This window comes from Pseudophryne corroboree, chromosome 2 (assembly GCF_028390025.1).
Source record: "Pseudophryne corroboree isolate aPseCor3 chromosome 2, aPseCor3.hap2, whole genome shotgun sequence".
Taxonomy (NCBI): domain Eukaryota; kingdom Metazoa; phylum Chordata; class Amphibia; order Anura; family Myobatrachidae; genus Pseudophryne; species Pseudophryne corroboree.
In genome coordinates this window covers 744,565,407-744,588,446 of record NC_086445.1, presented here as the reverse complement: position 1 = coordinate 744,588,446, position 23,040 = coordinate 744,565,407, and the positions used below count along the sequence as shown (strand labels likewise).

Here is a 23,040-nt window from a genome sequence, read left to right as displayed (position 1 = left end):
CAGACACTTCCTGCTACAATACCAGAAATAGAATTTCTCATGCACCAAAATCATCCTAACGATCCTGAGGTTCCATAGAGTCCTACATAAGGAACCATGCTACACCTCTGCATGTATTACATTAATATGCGCAATGCTCAAAAAGTGTTATATGACATAGTGATAAATAAAGGAAATTAATACGGTTTATATTGTACACAGCTGCAGTATTTTATTGCATTATAACAATATTTGGTAACACAGTTACATCATATTAACTACCAAAGCATTTTGTACCTGTCTACAATTATTTATTTATTTATTTATTAACAGTTTCTTATATAGCGCAGCAAATTCCGTTGCGCTTTACAATTTGAAATAACAATAACAAACTGGGTGATAACAGTCATAGAGGTAGGAAGGCCCTGCTCGCAAGCTTACAATCTATAGGGAAATAGGCATATGTACACAAGGAAAGGTGCTATCTATTGCATAGAATGAGAAGACATGTGAGGATATGTGTGGACTGTACAGAGTGGATGTAATTTGATAGGAAGGTTTATGAAAGTTATGTGGGTGGTTCAGGAATTTGATACGCTTGCCTAAAGAGGTGAGTTTTGAGGGAACGCTTGAAGGTTTGGAGACTAGAGGAGAGTCTTATTGTGCGTGGTAGGGCATTCCACAGAGTGGGTGCAGCCCGATGAAAGTCCTGCAGTCGTGAGTGGGAGCGAGTAATGAGTGTGGATGAGAGACGCAGGTCTTGTGAAGAGCGAAGAGGTCGGGTTGGGAGATATTTTGTGATAAGCGAAGTGATGTACGTTGGTGTAGTTTGGTTAATGGCCTTGTGTGTGAGTAAAAGTATTTTATATTGAATGCGGTAGAGTACAGGTAACCAATGGAGGGACTGACAGAGTGGATCTGCAGACGATGAACGTCTAGCGAGGAAGATAAGCCTCGCCGCTGCATTCAGAATGGATTGTAGTGGTGAGAGTCTCGTTTTGGGAAGACCAGTTAGGAGACTATTGCAATAATCAATGCAGGAGATAATGAGAGCGTGGATTAGAGTTTTAGCAGTGTCTTGTGTAAGGTATGGTCGTATTTTGGATATGTTTTTTAGATGCATGTAACATGATCTTGAGACAGATTGAATGTGGGGAACAAAGGACAGATCAGAGTCAAGGATGACACCTAGGCAGCGAGCTTGTGGGGTAGGGTAGATAGTCGAGTTTTTAACAGTGATAGAGATATCAGGATGGTACCTACTATTGGCCGGTGGAAATATAATTAACTCTGTCTTTGAAATATTAAGTTTGAGGTGGCGAGATGTCATCCAGGATGAGATGGCAGAAAGGCATTCAGTGACACGGTCCAGTACAGATAGGGACAAGTCAGGGGAGGATAGGTAGATTTGAGTATTATCTGCGTACAGATGATACTGAAAACCAAAAGAGCTGATTAGTTTACCAAGAGATGAGGTATAGATAGAGAAAAGCAGAGGACCCAAGACTGAGCCTTGCGGTACTCCAACTGAAAGAGGTAGCGAAGAGAAGGTAGATTCAGAGAGGCGAACACTGAAGGAGCGATTAGATAGGTACGATAGGAACCAAGAAAGGGCTGTGTCTTTAAGACCTAGGGATTGTAGTGTCTGTATGAGAAGAGAGTGGTCTACAGTGTCAAATGCAGCAGATAGATCTAGAAGAATAAGTAGTGAGTAATGGCCTTTAGACTTTGTAGTGACCAAATCATTAACCACTTTAGTCAGTGCCGTCTCTGTGGAATGTTGGGAACGGAAGCCTGACTGAAGTGGGTCCAATAAAGTGTATGAGTTAAGAAAGTGTGTGAGTCGAGTGTAGGCAAGTCTCTCAAGTAGCTTAGAGAGACAAGGGAGCTGAGAGATAGGGCGGTAGTTTGAGAGAGCATTAGGGTCAGAATTTTGTTTTTTTTAAAATGGGAGTAATCACTGCATGCTTGAAGAGTGAAGGAAAAATACCAGTAGAGAGAGAGAGAGAGATTACAGATGTTAGTTAAGGTTGGGATGAGCACCAGAGACAGAGCTTTACTTATTTGTGAGGGTAAAGGATCAAGAGGAGAGGTAGTAGAGAAGCAGAATGAGAAGAGTGATGATACTTCATCTTCATTTGTGGGATCAAATGAAGAAAGAGTGCCAGAGGGTTCAGGTAAAGAATGGAGCAGGTCACTGACTGCCGAAGAGCTTACCATTTCATCTCGGATCTTATCAATCTTCTCCTTGAAGTAGGAAGCAAGATCCTGTGCCTTGATAGTGGCTGGTGGCGTGGGTGCGGGAGGATTCTGAAGTGATTTAAATGTATTAAAGAGTCGTATGGGGTTAGAGGCTTGAGCAGAGATAAGAGTTTGGAAATATGTTTGTTTGGCAGTGTCCAGGGCATGTTATATCATGTATCACTGTAATGCATGATTATCTTCAACACTTTTACTTCTTGATTTAGCATTGTTATGTATAAGTTATAGATTGCAATAGGACTGTGAATTATACACATATATTACACTTTTATATGTCACAATTATAAGTTTTAAGATACCATAGGATTATGTAACTAAAATTATGTAACACCCATACTATATGTTGATTTAATTATTGTTGACACCGTATCAAGCATTGCTATGCCTTAGGTTAAAGCATTTTTAAGTAATAGGTTAATACACTGTTATTTGCTGAAGCTCTAAAATGATGTACCAGGCCTATGCATTGTTGAAATGTTGCCTTACATTGCATATAATGGTTAGATATTTGTCAGGCTCCGGAGCCTTACCTCCGGCAGGTGCTCCCACGGGTGACCGTCCCTCTGGTTGGTGCGGCTGCAGGGAGCTGCTTGCGCCGGGTCCTCCTGGACGGATGTACGGCTGCCAAGGGCCGGTGGTCTGGAAAGCCGGGCGCTGCAGTGGGGATCGCTGCGGTAAGGTCCTCTGCTGGTGACACTGTATAGTGTGTCAGACACAGAAGCTGGGTAAAGCTGTGTGCTAACAGCTAAGTATGTCTCCTGTACTGTGGTCAGCCATGTTGGAGACCAGAGTATTACCAATGAAGTTCCCAATCTATGTCCAGCCAATCCTGCATTTTCTCCCCTTACAAAAGGGGGCTGGCTCAGAGGGAGAGTGCCAGTGCTTCTAGTTACCGCCGTGTGAAAGGTTCTCCAGCTTTGTGCTCTCAGGTTACTTCTGGTTCCCTGGTTGCTCTCATCCATCGGTTACCTAAACGCTGCTGCAGTCCTGCTGTCTAAGTCCGCTGTCACTCGTGGAAGCGCTCACGGGGTCCCAGGTCGTAGAGGAGCGCCAGGTGCTAACGGCGGTTCCGGCAGACATCTTCATTTCTTCAAAGTCCAAGTTCTTCAGCCTCGTCTTTCAATCACAAACCACAGTCATCAGTTCTTCTTTACCGGAGTCAAGTCATTTAACCATACGCTCTTAATTCTTCCAGTTTCTTCTTTTTTCCAATATTCGTGTACAGCCTAATTATTCATTAAAACTACAGTTATCTTCTTACGAAGTCCTCCTTTTCTTTACGCCCTCTGGCCAACGTTAACACTTAGTTTGGCTTCCACCCCATGAGGAGGAATTACATTCAACCACCTCGTTTACTCTCCTCACAGGTAGCTGTCACTTCAGCCAAAACTCGGATGTCGGAACCCCAACTTGCGCCGAGCATGACAATATTGTGTTTATGCATAGTTTTGGGTTTGATTATAATGTCCACTCCTTTTAAAGATTTTATGTTTTTGACCGCCACTGTTGGACTGAGCTTTTCTTACTAGTATTAGATAAGAAATGAAAGAGTGAAAAAGAGACTCAATAACACGCAATCCATGATTTGCTCACTGTGACAAACTCATTGTTTATTGGAAGAAGTCCTGATTGGCTCAAAAATGGTGCCAATTTAAAATGACATTTCCTGACCAACTGAGTATGAATCTTTAGGGATTAAGGCTTTCAAAAAATGAAAAACAGTGTCTTCTCAGGGGCCATAGTTTCAGCGGTGGTGGCAACTTTCATGGAAAGATCCTTCTTCGGACAGGTAAGTGCTAATAACAGACATCAACAAGCAGACACTTCCTGCTACAATACCAGGAATAGAATTTCTCAAGCACCAAAATCATCCTAACGATCCTGAGGTTCCATAGAGTCCTACATAAGGAACCATGCTACACCTCTGCATGTATTACATTAATATGCGCAATGCTCAAAAAGTGTTATATGACATAGTGATAAATAAAGGAAATGAATATGGTTTATATTGTACACAGCTGCAGTATTTTATTGCATTTTAACAATATTTGGTAACACAGTTACATCATATTAACTAACAAAGCATTTTGTACCTGTCTACAATTTTCATGTATCACTGTTATGCATGATTATCTTCAACACTTTTACTTCTTGATTTAGCATTGTTATGTATAAGTTAAAGATTGCAATAGGACTGTGAATTATACACATATATTACACTTTTATGTGTCACAATTATAAGTTTTAAGATACCATAGGATTATGTAACTAAAATTATGTAACACCCATACTATATGTTGATTTAATTATTGTTGACACCGTATAAAGCATTGCTATGCCTTAGGTCATAGCATTTTTAAGTAATAGATTAATACACTGTTATTTGCTGAAGCTCTAAAATGATGTACCAGGCCTATGCATTGTTGAAATGTTGCCTTACATTGCATATAATGGTTAGATATTTGTCAGGCTCCGGAGCCTTACCTTCGGCAGGTGCTCCCACGGGTGACCGTTCCTCTGGTTGGTGCGGCTGCAGGGAGCTGCTTGCGCCGGGTCCTCCTGGACGGATGTACGGCTGCCCAGGGCCGGGGGCCTGGAAAGCCGGGCGCTGCAGTGGGGATCGCTGCGGTAAGGTCCTCTGCTGGTGGCACTGTATAGTGTGTCAGAGACAGAAGCTGGGTAAAGCTGTGTGCTAACAGCTAAGTATGTCTCCTGTACTGTGGTCAGCCATGTTGGAGACCAGAGTATTACCAATGAAGTTCCCAATCTATGTCCAGCCAATCCTGCGTGTTCTCCCCTTACAAAAGGGGGCTGGCTCAGAGGGAGAGTGCCAGTGTTTCTAGTTACCGCCTTGTGAACGGTTCTCCAGCTTTGTGCTCTCAGGTTACTTCTGGTTCCCTGGTTGCTCTCATCCATCGGTTACCTAAACGCTGCTGCAGTCCTGCTGTCTAAGTCCGCTGTCACTCGTGGAAGCGCTCACGGGGTCCCAGGTCATAGAGGAGCTCCAGGTGCTAACGGCGGTTCCGGCAGACATCTTCATTTCTTCAAAGTCCAAGTTCTTCAGCCTCGTCTTTCAATCACAAACCACAGTTTTCATTTCTTCAAAGTCCAAGTTCTTCAGCCTCGTCTTTCAATCATAAAACACAGTCATCAGTTCTTCTTTACCGGAGTCAAGTCATTTAACCATACGCTCTTATTTCTTCCAGTTTCTTATTTTTTCAAATATTCGTGTACAGCCTGATTATTCATTAAAACTACAGTTATCTTCCTCTGAAGTCCTCCTTTTCTTTACGCCCTCTGGCCAACGTTAACACTTAGTTTGGCTTCAACCCCATGAGGAGGAATTACATTCAACCACCTCGTTTACTCTCCTCACAGGTAGCCGTCACTTCAGCCAAAACTCTGTTGTCGGAACCCCAACTTATGGGCAGTACGGATGGTGTAATGGTTAGCATTACTACCTCTCAGCACTGAGGTCATGGGTTCGATTCCCACCATGGCCCTAACTGTGCGGAGTTTGTATATTCTCCCCTTACTTACGTGGGTTTCCTCTGGGTACTCCGGTTTCCTCCCACAATCCAAAAATATACTGGTAGGTTAATTGGCTCCCAACAAAATTAACACTAGCGTGAATGTGTCTGTGTACATGTGGTAGGGAATATAGATTGTAAGCTCCACTGGGGCAGGGACTGATGTGAATGGACAAATATTCTCTGTACAGCGCTGCGGAATATGTGTGCGCTATATAAATAACTGGTAATAAATAAATAAATAAATAAATAAATGCAGAGCATGACAATATTGTGTTTATGCATAGTTTTGGGTTTGATTATAATGTCCACTCCTTTTAAAGATTTTCTGTTTTTGACCGCCACTGTTGGGCTCAGCTTTTCCTACTAGTATTAGATAAGAAATGAAAGAGTGAAAAAGAGACTCAATAACACGCAATTCATGATTTGCTCACTGTGACAAAATGTCATTGTTTATTGGAAGAAGTCCTGATTGGCTCAAAAATGGTGCCAATTTAAAATGACATTTCCTGACCAACTGAGTATGAATCTTTAGGGATTAAGGCTTTCAAAAAATGAGAAACAGTGTCTACTCAGGGGCCAAAGTTTCAGCGGTGGTGGCAACCTTCATGGAATGATCCATCTTCGGACAGGTAAGTGCTACTAACAGACGTCGACAAGCAGACACTTCCTGCTACAATACCAGGAATAGAATTTCTCATGCACCAAAATCATCCTAACGATCCTGGGGTTCCATAGAGTCCTACATAAGGAACCATGCTACACCTCTTCAAGTATTACATTAATATGCGCAATGATCATAAAGTGTTATATGACATAGTGATAAAGGAAATGAATACGGTTTACATTGTATACAGTTGCAGTATTTTATTGCATTATAACAATATTTGGTAACACAGTTACATCATATTAACTACCAAAGCATTTTGTACCTGTCTACAATTATCATGTATCACTGTTATGCATGATTATCTTCAACACCTTTACTTCTTGATTTAGCATTGTTATGTATAAGTTATAGATTGCAATAGGACTGTGAATTATACACATATATTACACTTTTATGTGTCACAGTTATAAGTTTTAAGATACCATAGGATTATGTAACTAAAATTATGTAACACCCATACTATATGTTGTTGATTTAAGTATTGTTGACACCGTATAAAGCATTGCTATGCCTTAGGTTATAGCATTTTTAAGTAATAGGTTAATACACTGTTATTTGCTGAAGCTCTAAAATGATGTACCAGGCCTATGCATTGTTGAAATGTTGCCTTACATTGCATATAATGGTCAGATATTTGTCAGGCTCCGGAGCCTTACCTCCGGCAGGTGCTCCCACTGGTGACCGTCTCTCTTGTTGGTGCGGCTGCAGGGAGCTGCTTGCGCTGGGTCCTCCTGGACAGATGTACGGCTGCCAAGGGCCGCGGGTCTGGAAAGCCGGGCGCTGCAGTGGGGATCGCTGCGGTAAGGTCCTCTGGTGGTGACACTGTATAGTGTGTCAGAGACAGAAGCTGGGTAAAGCTGTGTGCTAACAGCTAAGTATGTCTCCTGTCCTGTGGTCAGCCATGTTGGAGACCAGAGTATTACCAATGAAGTTCCCAATCTATGTCCAGCCAATCATGCGTGTTCTCCCCTTACAAAAGGGGGCTGGCTCAGAGGGAGAGTGCCAGTGCTTCTAGTTACCGCCTTGTGAAAGGTTCTCCAGCTATGTGCTCTCAGGTTACTTCTGGTGCCCTGGTCCTGGTTGCTCTCATCCATCGGTTACCTAAACGCTGCTGCCGTCCTGCTGTCTAAGTCCGTTGCCACTCGTGGAAGCGCTCACGGGGTCCCAGGTCGTAGAGGAGCTCCAGGTGCTAACGGCGGTTCTGGCAGACATCTTCATTTCTTCAAAGTCCAAGTTCTTCAGCCTCGTCTTTCAATCACAAACCCCAGTATTCATTTCTTCAAAGTCCAAATTCTTCAGCCTCGTCTTTCAATCACAAACCACAGTCTTCATTTCTTAAATGTCCAAGTTCTTCAGCCTCGTCTTTCAATCACAAACCACGTCTTCGTTTCTTCAAAGTTCAAGTACTTCATCCTCATCTTTTAATCATAAAACACAGTCATCAGTTCTTCTTTACCGGAGTCAAGTCATTTAACCATACGCTCTTAATTCTTCCAGTTTCTTCTTTTTTCCAATATTCGTGTACAGCCTGATTATTCATTAAAACTACAGTTATCTTCCTACGAAGTCCTCCTTTTCTTTACGCCCTCTTGCCAACGTTAACACTTAGTTTGGCTTCAACCCCATGAGGAGGAATTACATTCAACCACCTCGTTTACTCTCCTCACAGGTAGCTGTCACTTCAGCCAAAACTCGGTTGTCGGAACCCCAACTTACGCCGAGCATGACAATATTGTGTTTATGCATAGTTTTGGGTTTGATTATAATGTCCTCTCCTTTTAAAGATTTTCTGTTTTTGACCACCACTGTTGGACTGAGCTTTTCCTACCAGTATTAGATAAGAAATGAAAGAGTGAAAAAGAGACTCAATAACACGCAATCCTTGATTTGCTCACTGTGACAAACTGTCATTGTTTATTGGAAGAAGTCCTGATTGGCTCAAAAATGGTGCCAATTTAAAATGACATTTCCTGACCAACTGAGTATGAATCTTTATAGAGTAAGACTTTCAAAAAATGAGAAATAGTGTCTTCTCAGGGGCCAAAGTTCAAACGGTGGTGGCAACCTTCATGGAATGATCCTTCTTCGGACAGGTAAGTGCTACTAAAAGATGTCGACAAGCAGACACTTCCTGCTACAATACCAGGAACAGCATTTCTCATGCACCAAAATCATCCTAACGATCCTGGTGTTCCATAGAGTCCCACATAAGGAACCCTGCCACACCTCTGCAAGTATTACGTTAATATGCACAATGCTCATAAAGTGTAATATGACAAAGTTATAAATGATTATAGGAAATTAATACGGTTTATAATGTACACAGCTGCAGTATTTTATTGGATTATATATATCTCTCATAAGTGAATAATATATGGTTCGTATTTTTAGTGTGTAGACACCAACGATGAACAATGCATGTACCCGCAGTCGTTCATCGTTGGTTTTCCGTCATTTAGCATGGTAAGCTAATTTGAGCGATGTTCGTTAATCGTTGAAAACGAACATCGTCCAAATAAGAAACATCGCCAAGTGTGTAGGTCCCATGAGGTCCCTTTACTAGTAGTTTTATATTGTTAACTGACACAGAATTGTTCTCTTATATCTTAAATTACTGTATATATGACATTGCAACATAGCTTTGTGATGTATCTCAGTTGTATAATGACATCTGTGCCAGTATTTTCTACCGATATAAAATTGTGACGCTGCAGTTTTACATAATGTGTTATTTATCATGGTTATAAGTTACATGCTGTAGGGTTATGTCCCTATATAACACTGTAAAAGCACCACTATTATACATTGTAAATTTCCTTACTATTACTAGCTACAGTATATTAAATTATTATGTATCATAGGTATACTGTATATCATCTTTCACATTTTGGTTTAGTATCTATCAGTGTTATGTATCACCTTTATATCTGAATCTACAGATTAATTTCTATATGACACCAGAAAAACTATGGTTTGTTTTTTTAACATTCTGACAAATATTATCAGCTTCCTACCTTTATTACTTACTGTTCTGCAGATCACCTCCAGCTCTGGTTGACGCAGCTAATTCATGAAGTGCTTCCAGCATACTGAGCAGGTCATGCTACTTGTACACTTACTTAAACTCTGTGAGGTGGGAGCATTGGTATTATGACATCACATGAGATTATCTGTAGGTCATGTGACAGGCCAAACTGTCAGACGAGTACATTAATCTCACTGAAATTTACAGGCAAAGATACACCTTATTACCATTTTTAAATATCTGATGTACAATACAAATAACAATATATTAATATAAACTTTTTAAATATATAATGAACTAACATAAACTAATGAACTTATAAACACAGACATTACCCAAAGTTAGAGCAGAAGTCATTCACTAACGTATCATATTCAAAATCTCTCCAAAGGAGAGGGTAAAATAGGTAAGCAACCAAAGTATAATGGCAGGAGCTCAAAGAGTCATCAAAGTTCAAACCATAGATCAGGCATCTGGCATATAATTAACCAGGCAGGATCAGGCAATGCCAAATTATTGAAATGCTACAATATGAATATACCCCGGAACATTATTATATGGGTAATCATATAGTGCCATGCTTTATACCATGCACAGGTGCAATTGTGTCTGAAACTTTTGCCTTGTTGAAATGTTTGGCCCAGATTCACTTATACTGGTTAATAGTGGCATGCATTGCCACAGCCTCAGGATGTTACGGTATCTTGTGACCAAATTACAGTGAATGCATCTTTTCATGTAGGAGATTAGTAAACACTTCTACTGAGACTTTGGGGTATATTCAATTGAAGTCGAAAGCTGCCGTCTGTCGAAAAGACGTCAGTTTTTGACTTTTTTAGGTCAGAATGGGCTCCTACCTATTCAATATAACCCAAAATTAAAAAAGCAGATAGATCTGCGGAATAGCTGCCGATCTGCGTGCTTCTGTCGAAAACGGGGCCAAAACCTTTTTGACCATCTCAATCCGACTTTAAAAACAGTTGGATTAACATGAGGGAGCCTAGAGGAGGAGAGGGTGGAGACCAGCGGGGAGACGGGGGAGAGTCACGGGCACACGGGGGGGAACAGCTCTACAGCAGTGGCTATAGCAGCGTAGCCGGAGTGAGACCTGCTGGATCCGGGTGGACGCTGCCGCGAGCGGCAGCTGTGACACATCCTCCGGCTATGCTGCTGTAGCACTTTTCTCCCCCGTCTGCCCGCGGCTCTCCCCCGTCTCAGCTCCCGCATCTCAATTCGACTTTTTTTAAAGTTGAATTGAGATGGCATTGAATATCCCTTGTCGGATCCATTCCAACAAATGAATGTCGGAATGTATCCAACTTCAATTAAATATACCCCCTTTATAGTAATAAATACAAAATGATATACTTTCTCACAATAGGCAGGCAAGCACATTTACAGTATTCATATGCACCTAAAAGGTGTGTACACACTTTGAGAAATACACGTTGAGATTTTGACTATCTGCAATTCTGACTATGTAATTTCCCTAGAACTTCCCCAGAGCCCAGAACCATCGATTGTGATTATCTGTACCTTCCATTTTGACTATGTGCGATTTTGACTAAGTGTCAATTCTGACTATACTTTTGACTACAGTATATTTTTCCTTGCGATACTGACCTTGCGGGAGTGCGCATAGGTATCGCAAGCTGCCTAACAGTGCGATTTGCACTGACTTTTCTTGCGATTTTGACTACTGTACATAGCCAAAATCGCAAGGATAAATCTCACCGTGTGTACACACCTTAACTCTGCAGAGGTTCAATTGCAGCTAATAGAAGGGATCAAGCTAAAAGATGAAAAGAGAAACCTACTCCTCAGAGCCAAGAAAGATTGCTGATATACATGTAAAAGTCACTTTTATACATTTTAGAAATGTAATTGTAATTTTATGTCGATGATTAAGAAACCTTTCCCATCCAATGTGCTAAGATACAGAGTGGGGGGAGGGTTGGGGGGCAAGGTGGTATACAGAAAGAGAGACAGAACTGTCAGCTCAGTGGCAGGTCCTTTTACTAGTTAATAATAAAATAGTAGTGCCCCTCTATGTAGCAAACTACTAGAGACAATTTCTAAAATAATACATTAGCGGCACATGATTATTTGCGTTGGTATCAGGATTCCAGCGGTTGGAATGCCGCCTGTCAAAATACAGACAGCAGCATCCCGATGATTAAAAGACTGACACAGGCTAATTTAGAAAGCTAACCCTTATCCCTAACCACCCTAACCCACCTTTCCCGCAGCCTAATCCTAACCCTCATCCCCCTACATCTGAACCCTAATCTTCTCTCCGGTGGGGACTAACTTTAACAGCCCCCTCCCTGTAGCCTAAACCTAACCCTTCCTCCCCCACAGCCTAACCCCAACCCTTCCCGATTTACACACAGCATATGTAAACAGTACTATAATAATAATAATAATAATAATAATAATTTTATTTATATAGCGCTCTTTCTCCATGCAAGGTGTCACATGGAGCCATTGCAGTTGGAGTCATTCCATGATATGTCCCCACTCCCATTACAGAAGTCTGCTGTTAACATGAAAAAAAAAAAAAAAAATATATATATATATATATATATATTAGGGGCAGCATCTGACTGGGACATGATGGGTCCACTAGGGAGATGCTATGTTAGGGGTCCATGATAAAACGCAGGTGATGGGACATGGGAATGGGCACCCAGCACATAGTGCATGAGCAGCTCATCGACTATTAAGGAGGTTTAGGTACAGTACCATGGATATGGTGAAAGTTTCACTGTAGTCTAAGGCTCTCCAGCTATTTTGGTGCTGCAAGTTCTAGCTGGCCCTCTGGCAGTACATGCTGTGTTATGTAGCTCTACAATACTAAAAGCTAAATAAACAGATAAAACTTAAGTGTCATTGGCTGAAAGCTACCTACTTTGCAGTTTGTATTCTGGCTGGTCTTCTGGAGCAGTGCAGGAGAGCAGAGTTCATCATGCTGGAAGCTTGCAGAGCTGTACACAAAAAATATGATATTTAAACACAAGAACAATATTTTCAAGGTTTCCTGCTACCCTAAAAAATACATCTAATCAATGGGTTAGGTATGAGATGTCAACTTTCTACATTCATAATGTTGATATAGTTATAATGTTAACATTGGCCATATTAACATGCATCATGCAGTCAGCGATGAAATGTTGACATTTTAGAACGTCGAAATATCCTACTTCAAAGACAAGATTGATAAGATACGAGATTAAATTGAATGCACTTCCTCAGCCAGTGACCTGCTAAATTCCCTACCTGACCACCTCTGGCAACTTCTCTTCATCTGATCCCACAAATGAAAATAAAGTATCAACACTCTTCTTGTCCTCCTACTACCTCTACTCTATCCTGTACCCTCACAAATCAGTAAAGCTTTGTCTCCTGTGCTCATCCCTGCCTTATCTAAAATATGTAATCTCTCTCTCTCTCTCTTGCCTACACTCGCCTCACACACTTTCTTAACTCTCACAACTTACTGGACCCACTTCAGTTGTGCCTTTGTTTCCAACACTCCAGAGACAGCATCTAAAATATTGTACATATCTAAAAAACAACCATATCTTACACAAGACACTGCAAGAATTCTAATCCATGCTCTCATTATCTCCCACATTGGTACTGCGATAATCTTCTTACTTATCTTACCAAAACAGGCTTTCACCACTACAATCTACAGCTGCAAGTCTAATCTTCCTTGCTAGACGTTCATCATCTACAGATCAACTCTGTCAGTCTCTCCATTGGTTACCAGTATTCTACAGTATTCAATATAAAATACTTTTACTTATACACAAGGCTATTAACCAAACTATACCAATATACATCTCTTATGTCTCGTCCACACTGATTACTTGCTCCTATTCACAATTAGAGGACATTCTTCAGGCAGCACCCACTCTGTGGATTGCCCTCCCACACACAATAAGACTCTCCTCTAGTCTTTAAACCTTCAAGCGTTTCCTAAAAACTCACCTCTTTAAGCTGCTTATCGAATTCCAGAACCTCCCACATAGGTATGGCCATCGGTGTGGTAACCATTGATGTCAAAATGGTAAGTGACCATCGATATCTGCCAATTATGTAATGGATGACCATTGATGCTTTCACAACTGATGGTCACCCCATTTCCTTCACTGACTGACCCGTGGGTAGCAGGGCTGAGCAGATTTCCCAGCACCTTTAAAAAAAAAATTGTTATGCCATGCCATCAATGGAGGGAAACCATCTGGTTCTTCCCATCGATGGCAAAAGTATTCTACATCGGCTATAAACCATTGATGATTATGAAGCTTCATAAGCTTTCCTGTCTAATTGCATCCCCTCTGTACAGTCCACACATATCCTCACATATTTTCTCTTTATTCACTTTCACATCCTCCTGAACCCTGGCCAACATTGCTTATCATATAGCCCATTAAGAACCTTTGCAATCTGGCATTATGTAATAGGTAGCACCTATCCTTAGTGTATATCAAAGCCTATTTCCCCATAGATTGTAAGGCTGTAATCAGGGCCTTACTACTTCTATGTCTATCTGTATCACTGTTGTTTCCAACTGTAAAGCGTAACAACTGTAAAGTGCAACAGAATATGCTGCTCTATATAAGAAACTGTTATTAATAATATCATCCCTGGTGACTCAGCAGTGACTAGCTTGTTCAAGACTGTTCCAGCGGCGGCATCTGGTCCTGACAGTCATGTGACTGGCACTCCCGGGTCAGATAGCCGATGTTCTGGTATTTATCCACTATCTCCAAGCATAATCCTAAACTCACTCCCTGCAAACTATCCACTCGCAGCCGAACTCCAATTGCCCCACCACAGCGTAACCCTAAAAGTCGACATTCTGATATTTCATCTGTATATATTCTGAGAATGTTGATACACTACCTGCGATCTTTTGAACAATGTTGGAATTTTGTTGTCAACATTATGAATGTCAACATTGTTATTATTGGAATATCAAAATTATTATTATCAACATTTTGATTACATTCTATAACATACGTTTATTAAAACTATATATTGTATATTATGCATCATTATATCTCTTTAGAGCATAATCAGATGATAAATAATGAATAACATTTTTTTTAAGATATAGGGGTATATTCAATAAGAGTCGGGTCCATTCCGACATGCAGTTGTCGGAATGGACCCGACAACCCCTATTCAAAGAACGACTGTCGGATTTGGCCGTTCCCTGTGTCCTGTCCTGCCACTGCTGTCAGCGGCTGCCGGGTACGCTGACAGAAGCGGTGGGGGGAGCAGCGTGCGGCGGCCGGCGGTGGGAGCATCGTGAGGTGGCCGGCGGGGGGAGCAGCGTGAGGCGGCCGGCAGGGGGAGCAGTGTGGCGATTGGCTGCCGAAGCTGGCAGCGGGGGTGATGTCTGCGTGACGGGGGAGGCACTACAGGGAAAGAGGTGCCTGGCCGGGGGACGGCTGTCAAGGTACCTCTCATCCCCGTAGCCAACCACACCGCTCGCCATCTCCTCACCTCAATCCAACTTGTTTTCAAGTTGCATTGAGTTTGTCAGAAAGGGGGCCTAAACCTGCCGGATTTGGCCCCGTTTCCGATAGCAGCAGGTGGATCGGCTGGTATTCCGCTGATCCACCTGCTTTCCGACAGCATTCCAACAAGTCGGGTTTCCCAACTTGTCGGAAAAAATTAATGAATATGTGCCCCTTACTATCTATTCCAGTCAGAAACTGCTGTCATTCCGACAAGACGGCAGTTTCCGACTCTTATTGAATACACCCCATATGATTAATTTAATTTCTGCTAAAAAGAAAGAATTATGGTAAAACTTAGCTTTGTTAACTTTTTTCTTCGAGGTCCATGGGGTCCATGGGATCCACAGGGTTAAGCTTCGGTATGATCTGGTGGAGACCAGGTCTGGAACCGAACAATAAAGCTTTGTGAGTTGAAGAAAGGAGAGAAATATGACGTACACAGAAAATCACAGTCTCATAGAGAAGAGAAGGGAACTGGTGACTGTAAGTCAACCCATTGAAGCGTGGTGCACCCTGTATAGCCCATGTACCGTGAAGAAAAAGACTTAACAAAGGTAAGTTTTACCATAACTCTTTCTTTTCTTCTTCGGGGTCCATGGTCTACACAGGGTTAATCTTGGGATGTCCTAAAGCTGTTGTTATAGGGAGGGAATGCTCCTAAGCTGAAAGGAGGACTTGACAGCCAAATGTTGCATCCTGAGAGCCAAACGTATCAAAGGCATAAAACCTAAGAAATGTGTGGGCAGAAAACCATGGGTGTGGTATTGAAGGTCGACCACACTTATGTCGACAGTGTCTAGGTTGACCACTATTGGTCGACAGTAACTAGGTCGACAGAGATTCTAGGTTGACAGGGTCTTTAGGTCAACATGGTCTAGGTCGACAGGTCAAAAGGTCGACATGAGTTTTTTAATCTTTTTTGGTGTCGTTATCGCCGTACAGTGACCAGGAACCCCAATTAGTGCACCGCTTCACTCGCCCTGCTTCGGGCATGTTACCATACCCAATCGTAGCCCACATGGATCGTAAAGTATGAAAAAGTTCAAAAAAAGAATTAATATTTTTAAAAACTCATGTCAACCTTTAGACCTGTTGACCTAGAACATGTCGACCTAGAAACCCTGTCGACCTAGTTACTGCCAATCAATAGTGGTCGATCTAGACACTGTCGGCCTAAGTCTTGTCGACCTAGAGACCGGATACCAAAAACCATGTAGCAGCCTTGCATAATTGTTCAGCAGATGCTGTGCGGCATGATGCCCACAAAGGACCCAAAGAGCAAGTAGAATGAGTAGATACTGTACTTGAAACAGACAGATCAGCCTGTGTGTAAGCCTGGGTGAAGCCAACATTCCAATGTTTGTTTATTGGCTGGCCAGCCCCGCTTATGGAATCCATAGAGGATAAATAAGGCATCTGTTTTCCTAACAGAACTAGTGCGGTCCACGTAGATCCGAAGAGCACAGACCACATCCAACAAGGCTTCCTCTGGTGAGGGACCAGGCTCCTGGAAGGCCGGAACCAAAATTGGTTCACTTACATGAAATTTAGATAATACCTTAGGTAGGTAACCACGTTAAGTCATGGTACAATATCAGACATGGGGAGCGACATGAGAGAGCTCCCAAGTCAAAGACCCTACGACCTTAAGCAATAGCTAGTAGAAAAAGAGTATTTGCGGTGAGCCACTTGAGGTCTTCCATTTCCAGTGGTTCAAATGAACTGCGTTGTAGAGCCCTAAGAACCAATGACAGGTCCCAAGGAGCTATAAGTGGTATGAATGGAGGCTGTATCCGGAGTACCCCCCTGAAGGAAGGTAAAACACATTTGGTAAAGATGCCAGTCTCTTCTACAAACAGACAAAGCTTAAACCTGGACCCTGAGAGAAGCCAGGCAAAGACCTATGGTGAGGCCTGCCTGCAAGAAGGCTAACAATCTAGGGAACTGAAGGACCTTGGGATCACAGTGATGATGAACACACCACTGGTAATAGGAGTGCCAAATCTGGTGATAAATGCAAGCAGAGTTTGGTTTCCTAGCCTGAAGGATAGTTTGAACCACCTCCCCAGAGAAACCTTTTTCCCTTAGGAGGGATGTCTCAAGAGCCATGCCGTCAAAGACAGACAAGGCAGGTCAGGATGGAGACAGAGCCCTTGGGAGAGTATGTCTGGATGAAGAGCAGAGGGAAGGGGTAGTCTATGGAGAGATCTATTAGTTAACCAATGGCATCTGGGTCATGCCGGAGCCACTAGTATGATTGTGCCGCCGTCCTCTTTGAATTTTTGCAGGACTCTGGGAAGTAGAAGAGATAGGCCAGATGAAAGGCCCAGGGGACTGTGAGAACATCCATTAAGCTCACTCCTGGATCTCGTCCTGGCCCCGTACAGTAGAACCTTGTGATTGTGTCTGGAGGCCAAAAGATTGATGGCTGGAAGTCCCCATTTGCGCACCAGTATCTGAAAGACCTCTGGGTGTAGAGACCAGTCACCAGTGTGAATGTCCTGTCGACTAAGGAAGTCTGCTTCCAGTTGAGGACTCCTGGAATGAAGATTGCTGATATGGCTGGGAGGGGAAGAGTTGCCCAGATGAGAATCCTTGATACCTCCTGCATCACTGCCACACAGCGAGTGCTGCCCTGTCGATTTATATATATGCCACTGCTGTGGCATTGTCTGACTGGTTCTGTACTGGAGAACCCTGGAGCAGAGCCTGGGCCATAAGAAGGTCCAGGTAGACTCCTTGAAGTTCCGGGACGTTGATCGGGAGATCCCGTTCCGGCAGAGACCAGCGACCCTGAAAGGAGTGACAGCCTATAACAACCCCAAATCGACCTGAGACTGAGGAGTGCTCAGTGTGGGATCCAGAACGGTTGGCCTTTTCTAAATTGGTCACGTGTAACCACCATGACAGAGATGCCCGAAGAGATCGGGTCAGAATCAAAGTCTGGGATTTGATTTGAGATGGTAACCCTGTCTATTCATACAGTATCAGGCACTCAGACGTCTGGAGTGAAATTTGGCATATTGCACCATGTCAAACACTGAGACCATATAGCCTAGGGTCTGCATTGCTGAATGAACAGAGACCTTGGGACTATGGAGCAGGTTGTGGATGCGCAACTGCAAAGTTGCAATCTTGTCCTGAGGGTAGATATGCATTGTACCCTGGGGTCCAGCAGTATTCCCAGGTGCTGCATCCTCTGGGATGGGATGAGCGAGGATTTGGTCCAGTTGATTAACCATCCACGGTACTTCCATACAGAACCTGGGTACCTTGAGGCACTTGTTCAGCAATATTTAGATTCAGAATTGGACAGTATGATTCATTTGGTTTCTGAACCAGAAAGAGGGTAGAATAGAACCCCTAACCCAGTAAAGACTGTCGAAAAGGGATGATAGCCACCGACTGTAGGACTTGTGCCCCCATGTATGCCAACTTGTATTTGGGATGGTGGGAACGTGAATGGGTCTTCAAAGATGAAAATTATATATATACTGACCACATTTTAATGTGGTTATATAATATTGATGACCTCCTAATAACTTGGGAATGGAGACATAACACTCCTTAAAGAATTCCTGGCAAAGTTGAAACAGAACAACTTGAATCTGAAGCTAACAAACAAAGCAAGTCAGACCAAAATAAACTGCCTTGATATTACTTTGAATCTGGAAGTGGATGGCCACATCTGTACAGATCTTTTCAGGAAGAAAACCTCGACCAATAGTATTTTTCACAGCAAAAGCTCCTATTATCCACCTCTTCTGAAAGGGTTATAAAAGGGTGAATTCTCCATATAAAACGGAATTGCTCAGAATAACATACCTTTGGGAAAAGATCAAAGGTTAAGAGAACGTGGATATAGTAGAAGTATAATTAAAAAAGCGTAAAGAGACACAAAAAAAGTACACTAGAGATCAATTACTAATACCAAAAACTAAAACAAATGAAAAAGAAAATGAACAGGAGAACATCAGATTTGTGGGAATCTTTTGCAACAAGTGAAAACATATCCAATTGGTACTTCAAAATACATGAATGTTCTACAAACAGACCCAACCCCTTGCAAAAATCCTGAGAGGAAGAATCCAAATGAGCTGGAGAAGAAGCTCCACGACATCTTGGTACACAGCCATTTAAGTACTTCAAATAAGCAATCCTTTTCAAAGAAGGGATCAATGAAATGTGGTGGATGTAAAGCCTACCCCGTAATGAAAGTTACAAATATGTACAAAGGCGAAGATTGGCAAGACATGGCATATAGAGGAGTTTATTGACTGTAGTACGTCAGCAATAAACTATAATCTACAATGTCCATGTAATTTAAGATATATAGGGAAAACCAAAATGCCACTCAAAAAGAGGATTTTGGAACACCTGGGGAGCATGAGAAATGTAGAAAGAGACCAAAGTCTGATGAACCCAATAGCCAGTCATTTTTTGAAACATCACCAAAGCAACCCCAACTCCCTAAAGTCCTTTGGGATGAAGAAAATCAGTTTGAATATAAAAGGGGGAGACAAGAAATAAGTCTGATCTTTCTGATAAACATCCTGTCACCTATTGGTCTCAATGAGAACAGTTATGCACCTTTTCTTAGATAATAATCTCATTTTGCGCTTGCATATTCCCAATCTGAGAGTTAAACAATAATGAATCTGACAGTATGAATAGCTGAATCATATGTAGAAAACACCATCATATCCTACCAGGGCCGGAGTCATAGTCTGCCACTTCTTCATCATTACTAAAAGTAAAAAATACCCGTATCTGTTATTACACAAGTACTAATTTCAAACCCTATCCTTCCAGAATTAGGGGAGGGTAACAACAAAGGGTCTAATTAGGTACCTATCTCTGAGACTCCTTTGAGAGTAAGAAATCTCTCATAGTCTTCCATCCACATCAAAGTTGCATAGTCAAACTTTAAATGCATTAAATAACCATCATATACACAGTACATCATACTTTTACAGTGCCTCAATAACTGAATGTCTCTATTTGACTATATCTATGGCCCTCATTCCGAGTTGTTCACTCGCTAGCTGATTTTAGCAGCATTGCACACGCTAGGCCGCCGCCCTCAGGGAGTGTATCTTAGCATAGCAGAATTGCGAATGAAAGATTAGCAGAATAGCGAATAAATAATTCTTAGCAGTTTCTGAGTAGCTCGAGACTTACTCCTACAATGAGATCAGCTCAGCCCGTTTCGTTCCTGGTTTGACGTCACAAACACGCCCTGCGTTCGGCCAGCCACTCCCCCGTTTCTCCAGATACTCCCGCGTTTTTCCCTGACACGCCTGCGATTTTTAGCCAACGCCGGGAAAACGCTGAGTTACCACCCAAAAATGCCCCTTTCCTGTCAATCATTTACCGAACACCAGTGCGACTGAAAAGCACTGCAGATGCTACAGCAAAACAGCTAAGTTTTTAGTAAAATAACTAAGCGCATGCGCTCTGCGTACCATGCGCATGCGCAGTTAGCGGCTAATCGCAGTATAGTGAAAATCGTCAATGAGCGAACAACTCGGAATGACCCCCATATGACGTCAGTGACCTCATATAAAATTAAATTATACTCCCTTTTGTATTTTTATTTATTTATGATTCACGCTCTCACTATTTATATACAGTATATACTGATTTCTTTTTCACTACTGAGTTATGTACAGGAAAGTGAATCCTTCCCATAATAGTCAGAACTTAACACCACTATATTATCATTATATTACGTTTTTCACTGTCTATAATAATTTATTGGGTTTTTTTTTTCTTTTATTTCTTTTATACTAGTATTACATTGAGATATATTAGCATTTTTCACTTGTCATTACCATTCTTAAAAAAAAATCTATTTACATTTATACCTTTGGATACTTACCCAATATTGGTATTTTTTATATAAAAAATGCATGTACCATTTTGGATAGAGAGAGACAGAATTCCTTTTAATGATATATACATCTATATACTTAAAAAAGCTACATCTTATCTGCAATAGATCAACTTTCTATGTAGAATCCTCAATTCAAGACTATACCCAGAATGGTAATCTCGATCATGTGACCTGAGAACCAAACTTTTACTGCCCTCCCGCCCTGCTTTGACTTAGCGGATGAGGTGAGTAATTCATCTGTGCAGAGAATGTGTGTGAACGAGGACAAATGTGTCCCGAATACCAGAAGCAAAGGCGCTCGATTGTTTCACACTTGGAAGCACTCATTATAGCCTTGGTGACAAATCCCTCCTGACCGACACTGTGCGATCTCTGGTTGGACACACTCCTGTCCATCAGGGATGCGGCGCTGTCCTCAGATCTGTCTATCACAGAACTATGGGGCCCATTTATCAACGAACTTTATCATATGCTATGAGTTTTAAAACTCGTTGCGTATGATAAACGGTGCTTCAGCCAATAAGCTCCCAACTTTCATTTTTTGAACACGTCAGTTAGGAGCTGCTTGGCTGAAGCACCATTTATCATATGCAATGAGTTTTAAAACTCGTTGCATATGATAAAACTCGTTGATAAATGGGGTTCTATATGCAGATTGCTTATACTCACCTAGAAGCGGTATAAATTCCGGATTCGGAATACAATTAGTTTTGCCCTGACGAAGCTGTTTAGTGAAATGCCACGTTGGTGTGTGTGTCTGTGTGTTACACTGTGCTCCACTCCGTATTAATAGGAATGAATAACACTAGAAACCTCTGGTGATGTACTACTGTAATATGTACCACATTACCCACAAGCTGTGGACTAACGTGTCCTGTGATTGCAGTAACAAATATCTGGTTGATAAGTACTCCCGCTTGTTATGCAAAGACCCACAATACTTTACAAGGATTCATTCTATATGGGACATATTTTTAGGTCATTTTGAGTTAATAAAACGTTCCCTTAACATTGTTGTCCCATGACTATAAGGGACCACTCAACGAGCAGACCATACTAGGCAGACTGATCACTCTTATGAGTAGAGCGAGAAGTTTCTATAATAAGTCTCCCTGAGTTTTAGGGATATTGCCAGAATAGTGGTTTATAACCCAGCCTAGTGCATGTCAAAAATAGAACTAAGTGCCCACACACCATAAAATTATCGCATGCTATTCGATCTTTTTAGTTCATTGCATATAGTTCAAATAGCCCCATGCATATTGTCCCTCTTGATGTATGCTCCCATCTAGTCCATATGTCAAGGCAAAATAGTATGTGCCGGCAGGTCTTTTTGTACTACAGCACACATAGTACATTGTAGTGTATTTAAAATCGGATGTAGTTCAAATAGCACAGCACAAATTGTATAGGCTCAAATCGCACCTAGCACAAATAGCACCGTGTGTGGGCCCCATAACTCAACTATTGCAATCTAGTTCTGTGGTGAAAGGGAAAATATCTGGGTGACAAAAACTCTCATTTGCTATGCAAAGCCCCATGATGTTTAATAAGGAGTTACACTATATGTGGCACACTTTTGAGTCATTTGGACCAACAAAAAGTTCCCAACACAATGCCCAGTCCATCGTTAGATATATCTGCAGATCAACTGCTCTGCAGATGTATCTATCAGTGTGTACCCAGCATTAGGAATAGAGCAAGAAGTGATTATAATCAGCCTCCCTGAATTTTAGTGATATTGCTGGAATAGTGGTTGTGGACCCAGGCATAGCCATAATGTATGTTAATCAACAGATCCAACTTTACTAAAAAAAATAGCAATTTAGTACTGTAGTTAACGGGAAAATATCCATGCCCTGCACAGATAAATAGGGCGAATACGAATACCCGAATAAAGGCTATATACCTTACCCATATATGTCAAAATAAACTCAGTGTAATCAGGATATACTTGTGGATAGTACCAAGTGAAGAATCCTTACTGATGCCACATAATAATCAACCAGTGGAATCCCCTTAATGAACCAGTGGAATCCCCTCTTTGCCAACACTGAGGTCCAATTGTGAACTGTATTCTGGAATGTATGTGATACCTGATGTTACCAATTCCGGAGATACATAAATATCTCCTATATAAT

The 23,040-nt window shown here is 41.8% G+C and overlaps 1 protein-coding gene across 1 annotated transcript; it reads right to left on the bottom strand.

Annotated features, from left to right (window-relative positions):
* Nucleotides 1-802: 802 nt before the first annotated feature.
* LOC135013963 (uncharacterized) lies at nt 803-15,600 on the bottom strand (the record flags this gene model as incomplete). Its single annotated transcript, XM_063952675.1, has 4 exons — nt 15,569-15,600; nt 12,378-12,453; nt 2,197-2,289; nt 803-1,342 (listed from the first exon to the last, which is right to left on the bottom strand). Coding segments are annotated over exons 1-4 (741 nt in total), but the record flags the coding sequence as incomplete, so codon positions are not given.
* Between the last annotated feature and the right edge of the window lie 7,440 nt (nt 15,601-23,040).